Raw genomic sequence first — 15,204 nt, 5'->3', positions numbered from 1 at the left:
CAAGGGGCAGGGTACTGGTTATGGGGGACATTAAGACAGAGACAAGGGGCAGGGTACTGGTTATGGGGGGACATTAAGACAGAGACAAGGGGCAGGGTACTGGTTATGGGGGGACATTAAGACAGAGACAAGGGGCAGGGTACTGGTTATGGGGGGACATTAAGACAGAGACAAGGGGCAGGGTACTGGTTATGGGGGGACATTAAGACAGAGACAAGGGGCAGGGTACTGGTTATGGGGGGACATTAAGACAGAGACAAGGGGCAGGGTACTGGTTATGGGGGACATTAAGACAGAGACAAGGGGCAGGGTACTGGTTATGGGGGACATTAAGGCAGAGACAAGGGGCAGGGTACTGGTTATGGGGGGACATTAAGACAGAGACAAGGGGCAGGGTACTGGTTATGGGGGGGACATTAAAACAGAGACAAGGGGCAGGGTACTGGTTATGGGGGACATTAAGGCAGAGACAAGGGGCAGGGTACTGGTTATGGGGGGACATTAAGACAGAGACAAGGGGCAGGGTACTGGTTATGGGGGGACATTAAGACAGAGACAAGGGGCAGGGTACTGGTTATGGGGGGACATTAAGACAGAGACAAGGGGCAGGGTACTGGTTATGGGGGACATTAAAACAGAGACAAGGGGCAGGGTACTGGTTATGGGGGACATTAAGACAGAGACAAGGGGCAGGGTACTGGTTATGGGGGACATTAAGACAGAGACAAGGGGCAGGGTACTGGTTATGGGGGACATTAAGACAGAGACAAGGGGCAGGGTACTGGTTATGGGGGGACATTCAGACAGAGACAAGGGGCAGGGTACTGGTTATGGGGGGACATTCAGACAGAGACAAGGGGCAGGGTACTGGTTATGGGGGGACATTCAGACAGAGACAAGGGGCAGGGTACTGGTTATGGGGGGACATTCAGACAGAGACAAGGGGCAGGGTACTGGTTATGGGGGACATTAAGACAGAGACAAGGGGCAGGGTACTGGTTATGGGGGGACATTAAGACAGAGACAAGGGGCAGGGTACTGGTTATGGGGGACATTAAGACAGAGACAAGGGGCAGGGTACTGGTTATGGGGGGACATTCAGACAGAGACAAGGGGCAGGGTACTGGTTATGGGGGGACATTAAGACAGAGACAAGGGGCAGGGTACTGGTTATGGGGGACATTAAAACAGAGACAAGGGGCAGGGTACTGGTTATGGGGGACATTCAGACAGAGACAAGGGGCAGGGTACTGGTTATGGGGGGACATTAAGACAGAGACAAGGGGCAGGGTACTGGTTATGGGGGGACATTAAGACAGAGACAAGGGGCAGGGTACTGGTTATGGGGGACATTAAGACAGAGACAAGGGGCAGGGTACTGGTTATGGGGGGACATTAAGACAGAGACAAGGGGCAGGGTACTGGTTATGGGGGGACATTACAGACAGAGACTAAGGGGCAGGGTACTGGTTATGGGGGGACATTAAGGCAGAGACAAGGGGCAGGGTACTGGTTATGGGGGGACATTAAGACAGAGACAAGGGGCAGGGTACTGGTTATGGGGGGACATTAAGGCAGAGACAAGGGGCAGGGTACTGGTTATGGGGGGACATTCAGACAGAGACAAGGGGCAGGGTACTGGTTATGGGGGACATTAAGACACTAACAAAAGACGTTTGGCCAAAAGAGCTAATTAACTCAACTCAACCTGAACCTAAACTCAAGCCTTGAATCAGGGACAGTAGGACAGGGGTTAGTGGTCGTGGGGACACCAAGAAAGCAAAACACTAAGTCAACCATTCAGCCTAAACATAAGCCAGTAGTTAGCTACACTCAACCTATCCTGAACTCAACCTATCCTGAACTCAGCCTATCCTGAACTCAACCTATCCTGAACTCAACCTATGCTGAACTCAAACATCAATACAATCAGCCAATCTCTTCTGACAGTTGGTGTCTTCTCTTTTGTTGTCATGGGGAGACACCAAGTCAACCAACACAACTAGTTAGCTACCCTCAACCTAAACTCAACTAAACCCTACAGGAGATATAAACTCAGGCTCAACCCCTGCAGTCTCCTGACAGGTGACAGGATCGTATGACTGGAAGCCGTATATAATGTTACATTATGTACTCAACCTGTTCAGGAACCAACTGAAGAATTACCTCAGGATCAAAGGTCAAAGTTACCTTACAGTAATACTCTGTCAGCGTGAAGAACACAACTTTACTGTCTGTTCAAAATAAACGACCTTAGGGTGACCTTAAAGTCTCCAACTGTTTAAAAACATCTCCTTGTGGATTACTGGTAAATCCCTTAAGGCCCCTCCTGGAATGTCCTGGCCAACAGAATTACACAAGATGACACAGCACATGCTGTCATTTACACTAAACTGTGATTCTCCCGGGTCATCACACAGACTATACTGAGCGGTAATAAGCAGAGGATAATCAAGTTCAGACTTGACACTGTCTCTCAGAGAGACATGACACTAGGCTGGTGGTGCTGAGATGTTCTGGCCTTTCTTCGAATTATAACAGAGTGGTGCTAGCAAATTATCCTGGGCCTGTATTCACGAAGCATCTCAGAGTGGTTCTAGTCCAGGATGGAGCAATGAGAGGGTCTCTGGTTCTAGTCCAGGATGGAGCAACGAGAGGATCTCTGGTTCTAGTCCAGGATGGAGCAACGAGAGGGTCTCTGGTTCTAGTCTAGGATGGAGCAACGAGAGGGACTCTGGTTCTAGTCCAGGATGGAGCAACGAGAGGACCTCTGGTTCTAGTCCAGGATGGAGCAACGAGAGGGTCTCTGGTTCTAGTCCAGGATGGAGCAACGAGAGGACCTCTGGTTCTAGTCCAGGATGGAGCAACGAGAGGACCTCTGGTTCTAGTCCAGGATGGAGCAACGAGAGGACCTCTGGTTCTAGTCCAGGATGGAGCAACGAGAGGATCTCTGGTTCTAGTCTAGGATGGAGCAACGAGAGGGACTCTGGTTCTAGTCCAGGATGGAGCAACGAGAGGACCTCTGGTTCTAGTCCAGGATGGAGCAACGAGAGGACCTCTGGTTCTAGTCCAGGATGGAGCAATGAGAGGATCTCTGGTTCTAGTCCAGGATGGAGCAACGAGAGGACCTCTGGTTCTAGTCCAGGATGGAGCAATGAGAGGATCTCTGGTTCTAGTCTAGGATGGAGCAATGAGAGGATCTCTGGTTCTAGTCCAGGATGGAGCAACGAGATGGTCTCTGGTTCTAGTCCAGGATGGAGCAACGAGATGGACTCTGGTTCTAGTCCAGGATGGAGCAATGAGAGGACCTCTGGTTCTAGTCCAGGATGGAGCAACGAGAGGGTCTCTGGTTCTAGTCCAGGATGGAGCAACGAGAGGACCTCTGGTTCTAGTCCAGGATGGAGCAACGAGAGGATCTCTGGTTCTAGTCTAGGATGGAGCAACGAGAGGGTCTCTGGTTCTAGTCCAGGATGGAGCAACGAGAGGACCTCTGGTTCTAGTCCAGGATGGAGCAACGAGAGGATCTCTGGTTCTAGTCCAGGATGGAGCAACGAGAGGACCTCTGGTTCTAGTCCAGGATGGAGCAACGAGAGGACCTCTGGTTCTAGTCCAGGATGGAGCAACGAGAGGGTCTCTGGTTCTAGTCTAGGATGGAGCAACGAGAGGACCTCTGGTTCTAGTCTAGGATGGAGCAACGAGAGGGTCTCTGGTTCTAGTCCAGGATGGAGCAACGAGAGGACCTCTGGTTCTAGTCCAGGATGGAGCAACGAGAGGACCTCTGGTTGTAGTCTAGGATGGAGCAACGAGAGGACCTCTGGTTCTAGTCCAGGATGGAGCAACGAGAGGACCTCTGGTTCTAGTCCAGGATGGAGCAACGAGAGGGTCTCTGGTTCTAGTCCAGGATGGAGCAACGAGAGGGTCTCTGGTTCTAGTCCAGGATGGAGCAACGAGAGGGTCTCTGGTTCTAGTCTAGGATGGAGCAACGAGAGGACCTCTGGTTCTAGTCTAGGATGGAGCAACGAGAGGACCTCTGGTTCTAGTCTAGGATGGAGCAACGAGAGGGTCTCTGGTTGTAGTCTAGGATGGAGCAACGAGAGGGTCTCTGGTTCTAGTCCAGGATGGAGCAACGAGAGGACCTCTGGTTGTAGTCTAGGATGGAGCAACGAGAGGGTCTCTGGTTCTAGTCCAGGATGGAGCAACGAGAGGGTCTCTGGTTCTAGTCCAGGATGGAGCAACGAGAGGACCTCTGGTTCTAGTCTAGGATGGAGCAACGAGAGGGTCTCTGGTTCTAGTCCAGGATGGAGCAACGAGAGGACCTCTGGTTCTAGTCTAGGATGGAGCAACGAGAGGGTCTCTGGTTGTAGTCTAGGATGGAGCAACGAGAGGACCTCTGGTTCTAGTCCAGGATGGAGCAACGAGAGGACCTCTGGTTCTAGTCCAGGATGGAGCAACGAGAGGACCTCTGGTTCTAGTCTAGGATGGAGCAACGAGAGGACCTCTGGTTCTAGTCCAGGATGGAGCAACGAGAGGATCTCTGGTTCTAGTCCAGGATGGAGCAACGAGAGGACCTCTGGTTCTAGTCTAGGATGGAGCAATGAGAGGACCTCTGGTTCTAGTCCAGGATGGAGCAACGAGAGGACCTCTGGTTCTAGTCCAGGATGGAGCAACGAGAGGACCTCTGGTTCTAGTCCAGGATGGAGCAACGAGAGGGCCTCTGGTTCTAGTCCAGGATGGAGCAATGAGAGGATCTCTGGTTCTAGTCTAGGATGGAGCAATGAGAGGATCTCTGGTTCTAGTCCAGGATGGAGCAACGAGAGGACCTCTGGTTCTAGTCCAGGATGGAGCAACGAGAGGACCTCTGGTTCTAGTCCAGGATGGAGCAACGAGAGGGTCTCTGGTTCTAGTCCAGGATGGAGCAACGAGAGGACCTCTGGTTCTAGTCTAGGATGGAGCAACGAGAGGGTCTCTGGTTGTAGTCCAGGATGGAGCAACGAGAAGACCTCTGGTTCTAGTCTAGGATGGAGCAACGAGAGGACCTCTGGTTCTAGTCCAGGATGGAGCAACGAGAGGACCTCTGGTTCTAGTCTAGGATGGAGCAACGAGAGGGTCTCTGGTTGTAGTCTAGGATGGAGCAATGAGAGGACCTCTGGTTCTAGTCCAGGATGGAGCAACGAGAAGACCTCTGGTTCTAGTCTAGGATGGAGCAACGAGAGGACCTCTGGTTCTAGTCCAGGATGGAGCAACGAGAGGACCTCTGGTTCTAGTCTAGGATGGAGCAACGAGAGGGTCTCTGGTTGTAGTCTAGGATGGAGCAATGAGAGGACCTCTGGTTCTAGTCCAGGATGGAGCAACGAGAGGGTCTCTGGTTCTAGTCCAGGATGGAGCAACGAGAGGACCTCTGGTTCTAGTCCAGGATGGAGCAACGAGAGGACCTCTGGTTCTAGTCCAGGATGGAGCAATGAGAGGACCTCTGGTTCTAGTCCAGGATGGAGCAATGAGAGGATCTCTGGTTCTAGTCTAGGATGGAGCAACGAGATGGTCCCTGGTTCTAGTCCAGGATGGAGCAACGAGATGGTCCCTGGTTCTAGTCCAGGATGGAGCAACGAGAGGACCTCTGGTTCTAGTCCAGGATGGAGCAACGAGAGGGTCTCTGGTTCTAGTCCAGGATGGAGCAACGAGAGGACCTCTGGTTCTAGTCCAGGATGGAGCAACGAGATGGTCCCTGGTTCTAGTCCAGGATGGAGCAACGAGAGGACCTCTGGTTCTAGTCCAGGATGGAGCAACGAGAGGACCTCTGGTTGTAGTCTAGGATGGAGCAACGAGAGGACCTCTGGTTCTAGTCCAGGATGGAGCAACGAGAGGGCCTCTGGTTCTAGTCCAGGATGGAGCAACGAGAGGGTCTCTGGTTGTAGTCTAGGATGGAGCAACGAGAGGGTCTCTGGTTCACCATCCACACTGCACCATAGACAGCTGCACTCCTCCTCAGCCTCCACACTGCACCATAGACAGCTGCACTCCTCCTCAGCCTCCACACTGCACCATAGACAGCTGCACTCCTCCTCAGCCTCCACACTGCACCATAGACAGCTGCACTCCTCCTCAGCCTCCACACTGCACCATAGACAGCTGCACTCCTCCTCAGGCTCCACACTGCACCATAGACAGCTGCACTCCTCCTCAGCCTCCACACTGCACCATAGACAGCTGCACTCCTCCTTCACCCTCCACACTGCACCATAGACAGCTGCACTCCTCCTCAGCCTCCACACTGCACCATAGACAGCTGCACTCCTCCTTCACCCTCCACACTGCACAATAGACAGTTGCACTCCTCCTTCACCCTCCACACTGCACCATAGACAGCTGCACTTCTCCTCAGCCTCCACACTGCACCATAGACAGCTGCACTCCTCCTCAGCCTCCACACTGCACCATAGACAGCTGCACTCCTCCTCAGCCTCCACACTGCACCATAGACAGCTGCACTTCTCCTCAGCCTCCACACTGCACCATAGACAGCTGCACTCCTCCTCACCCTCCACACTGCACCATAGACAGTTGCACTCCTCCTTCACCCTCCACACTGCACCATAGACAGCTGCACTTCTCCTCAGCCTCCACACTGCACCATAGACAGCTGCACTCCTCCTCAGCCTCCACACTGCACCATAGACAGCTGCACTCCTCCTCAGCCTCCACACTGCACCATAGACAGCTGCACTTCTCCTTCAGCCTCCACACTGCACCATAGACAGCTGCACTCCTCCTCACCCTCCACACTGCACCATAGACAGTTGCACTCCTCCTTCACCCTCCACACTGCACCATAGACAGCTGCACTTCTCCTCAGCCTCCACACTGCACCATAGACAGCTGCACTCCTCCTCAGCCTCCACACTGCACCATAGACAGCTGCACTTCTCCTCAGCCTCCACACTGCACCATAGACAGCTGCACTCCTCCTCAGCCTCCACACTGCACCATAGACAGTTGCACTCCTCCTCACCCTCCACACTGCACCATAGACAGCTGCACTCCTCCTCAGCCTCCACACTGCACCATAGACAGCTGCACTCCTCCTCAGCCTCCACACTGCACCATAGACAGCTGCACTCCTCCTCAGCCTCCACACTGCACCATAGACAGCTGCACTCCTCCTCAGCCTCCACACTGCACCATAGACAGCTGCACTCCTCCTCAGCCTCTACACTGCACCATAGACAGTTGCACTCCTCCTCAGCCTCCACACTGCACCATAGACAGCTGCACTCCTCCTCAGCCTCTACACTGCACCATAGACAGTTGCACTCCTCCTCAGCCTCTACACTGCACCATAGACAGCTGCACTCCTCTACACCCCTCTGCACCCCTCTACATTCTGCTAACATAGCTAGGCTAGGCAAGGCTAACAGCTAATCATAGCTAGGGGTCAGAAAGGGCTAACAGCTGATCATAGCTAGGGGTCAGAAAGGGCTAACAGCTAATCATAGCTTGGGGTCAGAAAGGGCTAACAGCTAATCATAGCTAGGGGTCAGAAAGGGCTAACAGCTAATCATAGCTAGGGGTCAGAAAGGGCTAACAGCTGATCATAGCTAGGGGTCAGAAAGGGCTAATGGCTAATTGTTGCTTACTACGCATGTACCGGTCAAATGTTTGCAGATCGCTGTCATCAAGTGATTTGACGAGCTTCAACAAGCCCTTGGACTATCATGACAAATAATGGTTGAATCCCAAATAGCACCTCATCTCCCATAGGGCCCTGGTCTAAAGTAGTGCACTATATAGGGAATAGGGCTCTGGTCTAAAGTAGTGCACTATATAGGGAATAGGGCCCTGGTCAAAGTAGTGCACTATATAGGGAATAGGGCCCTGGTTTATAGTAGTGCACTATATAGGGAATAGGGTGTCATTTGAGATGCAGCCGAGTGTAAAACCAATAATGTCTCCACCAACCAAACCACACATGAAAACCAGATGGTGGCAGAGCATTAAGAAAAGACAGAACGTCAGAGGACCGTGTTGTTGAGATAAATCCCTCTGGAATCTGTCCCCTGCAGAGGAACAGCAGATAACACAGGAAGAACAGCTGCATTGTGGGGTGAGAGAGACGTGTACATTAGATATTAATTATTATATATTTTTATTTATTTAACCAGAACAAGTTCTTATTTACAATGACGGCCTACACCGGCCAAACCCGGACAACGCTGGGCCAATTGTGCGCCGCCCTATGGGACTCCCAATCACGGATGGTTGTGATACAGCCTGGAATCTAGCCAGGGTGTCTGTAGTGACGCCTCTAGCATTGAGATGCAGTGCCTTAGACCGCTGCACCACTTGGGATGTCGAAATATGAAGGCAGGATATAGATAATTACTGTACACTGTAGTGTAGCTCCCACTTGGAGAGAGAGAAAACAATACCATACAAACTGAAACTCCTTAACAAAAGCTCTTTCATTATCTCACGTACGCACACACTTGAGTTTCACACACCCTCCTCTTGAGTTCTGTCCCCGCCTGGCTCAGTCAGCCACGGACTAAATCTGCACCCTATAGTTACATAAAGATAACTGACGCTACCCTGCACCTTAGAGACTGCTGCCCTATGTACATAAAGTCATTAAACACTGGTCACTTTAATCATGTTTACATACTGTTTTACCCACTTTTATATATACACTGCTCAAAAAAATAAAGGGAACACTTAAACAACACATCCTAGATCTCAATGAAATAAATAATCTTATTAAATACTTTTTTCTTTACATAGTTGAATGTGCTGACAACAAAATCACACAAAAATAATCAATGGAAATCCAATTTATCAACCCATGGAGGTCTGGATTTGGAGTCACACTCAAAATTAAAGTGGAAAATCACACTACAGGCTGATCCAACTTTGATGTAATGTCCTTAAAACAAGTCAAAATGAGGCTCAGTAGTGTGTGTGGCCTCCACGTGCCTGTATGACCTCCCTACAACGCCTGGGCATGCTCCTGATGAGGTGGCGGATGGTCTCCTGAGTGATCTCCTCCCAGACCTGGACTAAAGCATCCGCCAACTCCTGGACAGTCTGTGGTGCAACGTGGCGTTGGTGGATGGAGCGAGACATGATGTCCCAGATGTGCTCAATTGGATTCAGGTCTGGGGAACGGGCGGGCCAGTCCATAGCATCAATGCCTTCCTCTTGCAGGAACTGCTGACACACTCCAGCCACATGAGGTCTAGCATTGTCTTGCATTAGGAGGAACCCAGGGCCAACCGCACCAGCATATGGTCTCACAAGGGGTCTGAGGATCTCATCTCGGTACCTAATGGCAGTCAGGCTACCTCTGGCGAGCACATGGAGGGCTGTGCGGCCCCCCAAAGAAATGCCATCCCACACCATGACTGACCCACCACCAAACCGGTCATGCTGGAGGATGTTGCAGGCAGCAGAACATTCTCCACGGCGTCTCCAGACTCTGTCACGTCTGTCACGTGCTCAGTGTGAACCTGCTTTCATCTGTGAAGAGCACAGGGCGCCAGTGGCGAATTTGCCAATCTTGGTGTTCTCTGGCAAATGCCAAACGTCCTGCACGGTGTTGGGCTGTAAGCACAACCCCCACCTGTGGACGTCGGGCCCTCATACCACCCTCATGGAGTCTGTTTCTGACCGTTTGAGCAGACACATGCACATTTGTGGCCTGCTGGAGGTCATTTTGCAGGGCTCTGGCAGTGCTCCTCCTGCTCCTCCTTGCACAAAGGCGGAGGTAACGGTCCTGCTGCTGGGTTGTTGCCCTCCTATGGCCTCCTCCACGTCTCCTGATGTACTGGCCTGTCTCCTGGTAGCGCCTCCATGCTCTGGACACTACGCTGACAGACACAGCAAACCTTCTTGCCACAGCTCGCATTGATGTGCCATCCTGGATGAGCTGCACTACCTGAGCCACTTGTGTGGGTTGTAGACTCCGTCTCATGCTACCACTAGAGTGAAAGCACCGCCAGCATTCAAAAGTGACCAAAACATCAGCCAGGAAGCATAGGAACTGAGAAGTGGTCTGTGGTCACCACCTGCAGAAGCACTCCTTTATTGGGGGTGTCTTGCTAATTGCCTATAATTTCCACCTGTTGTCTATTCCATTTGCACAACAGCATGTGAAATGTATTGTCAATCAGTGTTGCTTCCTAAGTGGACAGTTTGATTTCACAGAAGTGTGATTGACGTGGAGTTACATTGTGTTGTTCAAGTGTTCCCTTTATTTTTTTGAGCAGTATATATATGCTGTATTCTAGTCAAGAGCACAGAGAGAGAGAGGCAGAAGGAGAGGGGGAGAGAAATAGAGATTCAACTTCTCAAGATGTGGAAAGAGAGAAAAAAGACAGAGAGAAAGAAAGAGAAGCAGAAGATAGAAGAGAGAGTGTGAGAAAAGGATAAAGAACTCTCCCTCTCCCCCTCCCTCTCCCTCTCCCCCTCCCTCTCCCTCTCCCCCTCCCTCTCCCCCTCCCTCTCCCTCTCCCCCTCCCTCTCCCCCTCCCTCTCCCTCTCCCCCTCCCTCTCCCCCTCCCTCTCCCTCTCCTGGAGGAATGCTGTGATAATTCCCGGAGTCCCGTCCCAGTGGATTGTTAAGCACAGTCTCTGTTGATCCAGAGGTACATTAAAGCCCCTGCAGCCCTGTCTTAGCAGCCAGGTCCTAATGGATATTTGGTGGATGTCATGACCATGACATGTCACTACCTTAGAGTAGAGAGAGACAGAGAGAGGAAAGGAAACACGCTCTGATCCCTGTCTCTCCCAAATACCTGGAACATACCACACCACTGTGTCACAGCAATGAACAAGAGAGAGAGAGAGAGAGAGAGAGAGAGAGAGAGAGAGAGAGAGAGACAGAGAGAGAGGGAGAGACAGCGAGAGAGAGACAGAGAGAGAGAGAGAGAGAGAGAGAGAGAGAGAGGGGGAGAGACAGCCAGAGAGAGAGAGTATACGGAGGACAGAGAGCTCCTCTGAACTGACCACCATCACATCATTATCAGGCCAGTGAAGTTTAGTACTAACCTGCCGTTCTGCACGTCCTCTTGTTGTTGACATCATGGAAGTCAAGACAGCTGCCAGATCTTTAAGGGCCCTGTGATTGTGGCAAAGAAATCTACCAGTTTAAGTGTCTGACAGCTCTTTTATCCCTTTTTCTATCTCTCTCTGTCTGTGTGCCTTCCCTGTGCCTCCCCTGTGCCTTCCCTGATGGCCAAGCAGAAACTGTGCCTTGTGTGGAACTCAAACTAAAAACGCTGAAAAGCTGGCAGAGCCTTTTGACGAAATTCAGGGCACCAGGCAGGGCAAGGACAGGCAGACAAACAAGTGTGTTATTCAGGGTTTTTTCAGTCAATTCACCCATCCCCCCCCCATCCCACCTCACAACAGTACTGGGAGTGGAATGCGACTGGCAACTGAAAAGGCAACAAAACCCTGTCTCTTTCAGCCAAATGATGGACCAGCCAATAAAACCCTTTTGGGTCTCTAAACCAGAGTAACAAAACCCTGTCTCTTTCAGCCAAATGATGAACCAGTCAATAAAACCCTAGTGGGTCTCTAAACCAGAGTAACAAAACCCTGTCTATTTCAGCCAAATGATGAACCAGCCAATAAAACCCTAGTGGGTCTCTAAACCAGAGTAACAAAACCCTGTCTCTTTCAGCCAAATGATGGACCAGCCAATAAAACCCTAGTGGGTCTCTAAACCAGAGTAACAAAACCCTGTCTCTTTCAGCCAAATGATGGACCAGCCAATAAAACCCTAGTGGGTCTCTAAACCAGAGTAACAAAACCCTGTCTCTTTCAGCCAAATGATGGACCAGCCAATAAAACCCTAGTGGGTCTCTAAACCAGAGTAACAAAACCCTGTCTCTTTCAGCCAAATGATGGACCAGCCAATAAAACCCTAGTGGGTCTCTAAACCAGAGTAACAAAACCCTGTCTCTTTCAGCCAAATGATGAACCAGCCAATAAAACCCTAGTGGGTCTCTAAACCAGAGTAACAAAACCCTGTCTCTTTCAGCCAAATGATGAACCAGCCAATAAAACCCTAGTGGGTCTCTAAACCAGAGTAACAAAACCCTGTCTCTTTCAGCCAAATGATGGACCAGCCAATAAAACCCTAGTGGGTCTCTAAACCAGAGTAACAAAACCCTGTCTCTTTCAGCCAAATGATGAACCAGTCAATAAAACCCTAGTGGGTCTCTAAACCAGAGTAACAAAACCCTGTCTCTTTCAGCCAAATGATGAACCAGCCAATAAAACCCTAGTGGGTCTCTAAACCAGAGTATAGTAGGTACATTATCTCTCCCGCCCAGTCAATATTATTAGGTTGTTGAACCTCTATGGTCTCCCAGTGTTCATTCAACAAACCATCCTCGTGTGGTTTCATGCCGTATTTGCGTCTATTTGGTCAACAAATACAGATCTGCTATTTCAGTGTTTTGTCTACTAAACCACGCTAGGTTAGACAGAAGGCCCACTGTTGTATATAAACAACTAAGGCCACAAACCCAGAATGGAGATTCCTATTGAGATCTACCACAGAAGGATCTTACACTTAGAACAATCTGCTAAGTGAAGGCAATGCTGGTATGTGGTTTATATAGGGTCATGACCATGGGTGGGTTTAGGTTAAATAACTACCTGTTCTCAGAAGGGATTTATGTTCAAAACGTACATAGAACATATACAAACATCAACAACAAACAGCTCTCAGACACAGGATCTGGAATGCTTTCTCACAATTCTTCTCCCTTTACGTTCTAGGAACGTTCTAGGAGTTTTTGGAAACTAACTTTTTGAAACTTAAAATAATGAACATAATGAGTTGTTGGTCAGCTGGACCTTGGCCATCAGTTATCCTGAGGAATCATACAGTAGTCGGGTCACGGTAAGGTCAGCATCGTCAGGTTCTAGTCTGAGAGGTGCTGATAATAGTCAATGATGAATTTATGCATTTCAAAGTTCCATTTCTCCAACCCATCCCTCTGTTTTATACCAAACTAAGTGGCAGGGCTGCTGCTTTGTTTTCTAATGAAGGAGTGGGCCTTTCACCAGTTAGCTCACAGTCAGGTCATAGTCAGGTCATAGACAGGTTATAGGCAGGTCAGGGTCAGGTCATAGACAGGTTATAGGCAGGTCAGGGTCAGGTCATAGACAGGTTATAGGCAGGTCATAGACAGGTTATAGGCAGGTCAGGTCATAGACAGGTTATAGGCAGGTCAGGGTCAGGTCATAGAAAGGTTATCGGCAGGTCAGGGTCAGGTCATAGACAGGTTATAGGCAGGTCATAGACAGGTTATAGGCAGGTCAGGGTCAGGTCATAGACAGGTTATAGGCAGGTCAGGGTCAGGTCATAGACAGGTTATAGGCAGGTCAGGGTCAGGTCATAGACAGGTTATAAGCAGGTCAGGGTCAGGTTATAGACAGGTCATAGACAGGTTATAGGCAGGTCAGGGTCAGGTCAGGGTCAGGTCAGGGTCAGGTCATAGGCAGGTCAGGGTCAGGTCAGGGTCAGGTCAGGGTCAGGTCATAGACAGGTTATAGGCAGGTCAGGGTCAGGTCATAGACAGGTTATAGGCAAGTCATAGACAGGTTATAGGCAGGTCAGGGTCAGGTCATAGACAGGTTATAGGCAGGTCAGGGTCAGGTCATAGACAGGTTATAGGCAGGTCAGGGTCAGGTCATAGACAGGTTATAGGCAGGTCATAGTCAGGACATAGACAGGTTATAAGCAGGTCAGGGTCAGGTCATAGACAGGTCATAGACAGGTTATAGGCAGGTCAGGGTCAGGTCATAGACAGGTTATAGGCAGGTCAGGGTCAGGTCATAGACAGGTTATAGGCAGGTCAGGGTCAGGTCAGGGTCAGGTCATAGACAGGTCATAGACAGGTTATAGGCAGGTCAGGGTCAGGTCATAGACAGGTTATAAGCAGGTCAGGGTCAGGTCATAGACAGGTTATAGGCAGGTCAGGGTCAGGTCATAGTCAGGTCATAGACAGGTTATAGGCAGGTCATAGTCAGGTCATAGACAGGTTATAGGCAGGTCATAGTCAGGTCATAGACAGGTTATAGGCAGGTCATAGTCAGGTCATAGACAGGTTATAGGCAGGTCATAGTCAGGTCATAGACAGGTTATAAGCAGGTCAGGGTCAGGTCATAGACAGGTTATAGGCAGGTCAGTGTCAGGTCATAGTCAGGTCATAGACAGGTTATAGGCAGGTCATAGTCAGGTCATAGACAGGTTATAGGCAGGTCAGGGTCAGAGGCGTTGATAATTGTAGATGATAAATCTGTGTGTTGAAGCTACCTGTTGGAACAGTCACAGGGCTGCCGAACAGACATGGCACCCTATGCCCTGCATAGTGCACTACTTTTGACCAGGGCCCACAGTGCACTATGTAAGGAATAGCATGCCATCTGGAACGTAGGGAGACTGACTTTGAGTTGCCCTGTCAGCCCGAGGGAACATCCAGATATCAACTATTATCAAACAGCGCAAGCCGCAGGGTCAAGGTAGAGGGGCGCCAACCTCGTCCTCGCCTCCGCAATCCTCAAACTGATTGTTACCTCAAAAAAATATTTAAAAAATACGGACTTCACCAAAGTACACATGTGAAGTGAATTTTTGTTAGTTTGTTCCTGTTTTCAATACATAAACACACAGAAGCTCACCCTGAGCCCCTAAGTTATGCAGAAACTAAAAGATACTCGTTTCTTTCATACTCAGCAAAAACAGGAAAACCAACCAGAGCTATAATTATCAGCACTGAGACAGAGACAGAAAAGATTCCCCACAACACAATGGATTAGAATATCTCCAGAGCCTGGTGGAATGTTCCAGTAGTTCTGGAAGGCAGAAGGCAGAGAGGGAACGGGGAGGGCTTCGAGTTGACAGTAAAGGCTTTTCAATAATCAGAGGCCACGACCAACCCAGGTATGCCAAACAACTGTCTGTTTGTACAGGTCTAAAAGCTGTGCTGCAAAGTTAAGCTTCAACAGAGAGCCTCACTACATCCTGCTTTGAAAAACACCAACATTAAGCTTTTTGAGGGAAGAAAAATTATACTCCTTCGCCTTTTCTGGGAAAAGGCAAAGCGGAAAACTTTCCAGGGATCCAGTCAATATGTCTAGTTGTCAAGCCTAATATCCTCGGTGACGGACTGAAAGACTGGGGCTTCTTACAGCTTT

The 15,204-nt window shown here is 50.0% G+C and overlaps 1 protein-coding gene across 1 annotated transcript in view; it reads right to left on the bottom strand.

Moving 5' to 3' along the window:
* Positions 1-11,291, bottom strand: part of LOC106609835 (ninjurin-2) — a 90,199-nt gene extending 78,908 nt beyond the window's left edge. The window contains exon 1 of the mRNA XM_082964200.1: positions 11,038-11,291. Within this exon, the coding sequence (XP_082820326.1) occupies positions 11,038-11,073 (36 nt within the window). The 5' untranslated portion in view covers positions 11,074-11,291. The remainder of the gene's footprint in view (positions 1-11,037) is intronic.
* Between the last annotated feature and the right edge of the window lie 3,913 nt (positions 11,292-15,204).

Source organism: Salmo salar, chromosome 17 (assembly GCF_965601325.2).
Source record: "Salmo salar chromosome 17, fSalSal1, whole genome shotgun sequence".
In the NCBI taxonomy this organism is placed as follows: domain Eukaryota; kingdom Metazoa; phylum Chordata; class Actinopteri; order Salmoniformes; family Salmonidae; genus Salmo; species Salmo salar.
The sequence above is the reverse complement of the archived record's forward strand: the minus strand, read 5'-3'. Positions and strand labels throughout refer to the sequence as shown.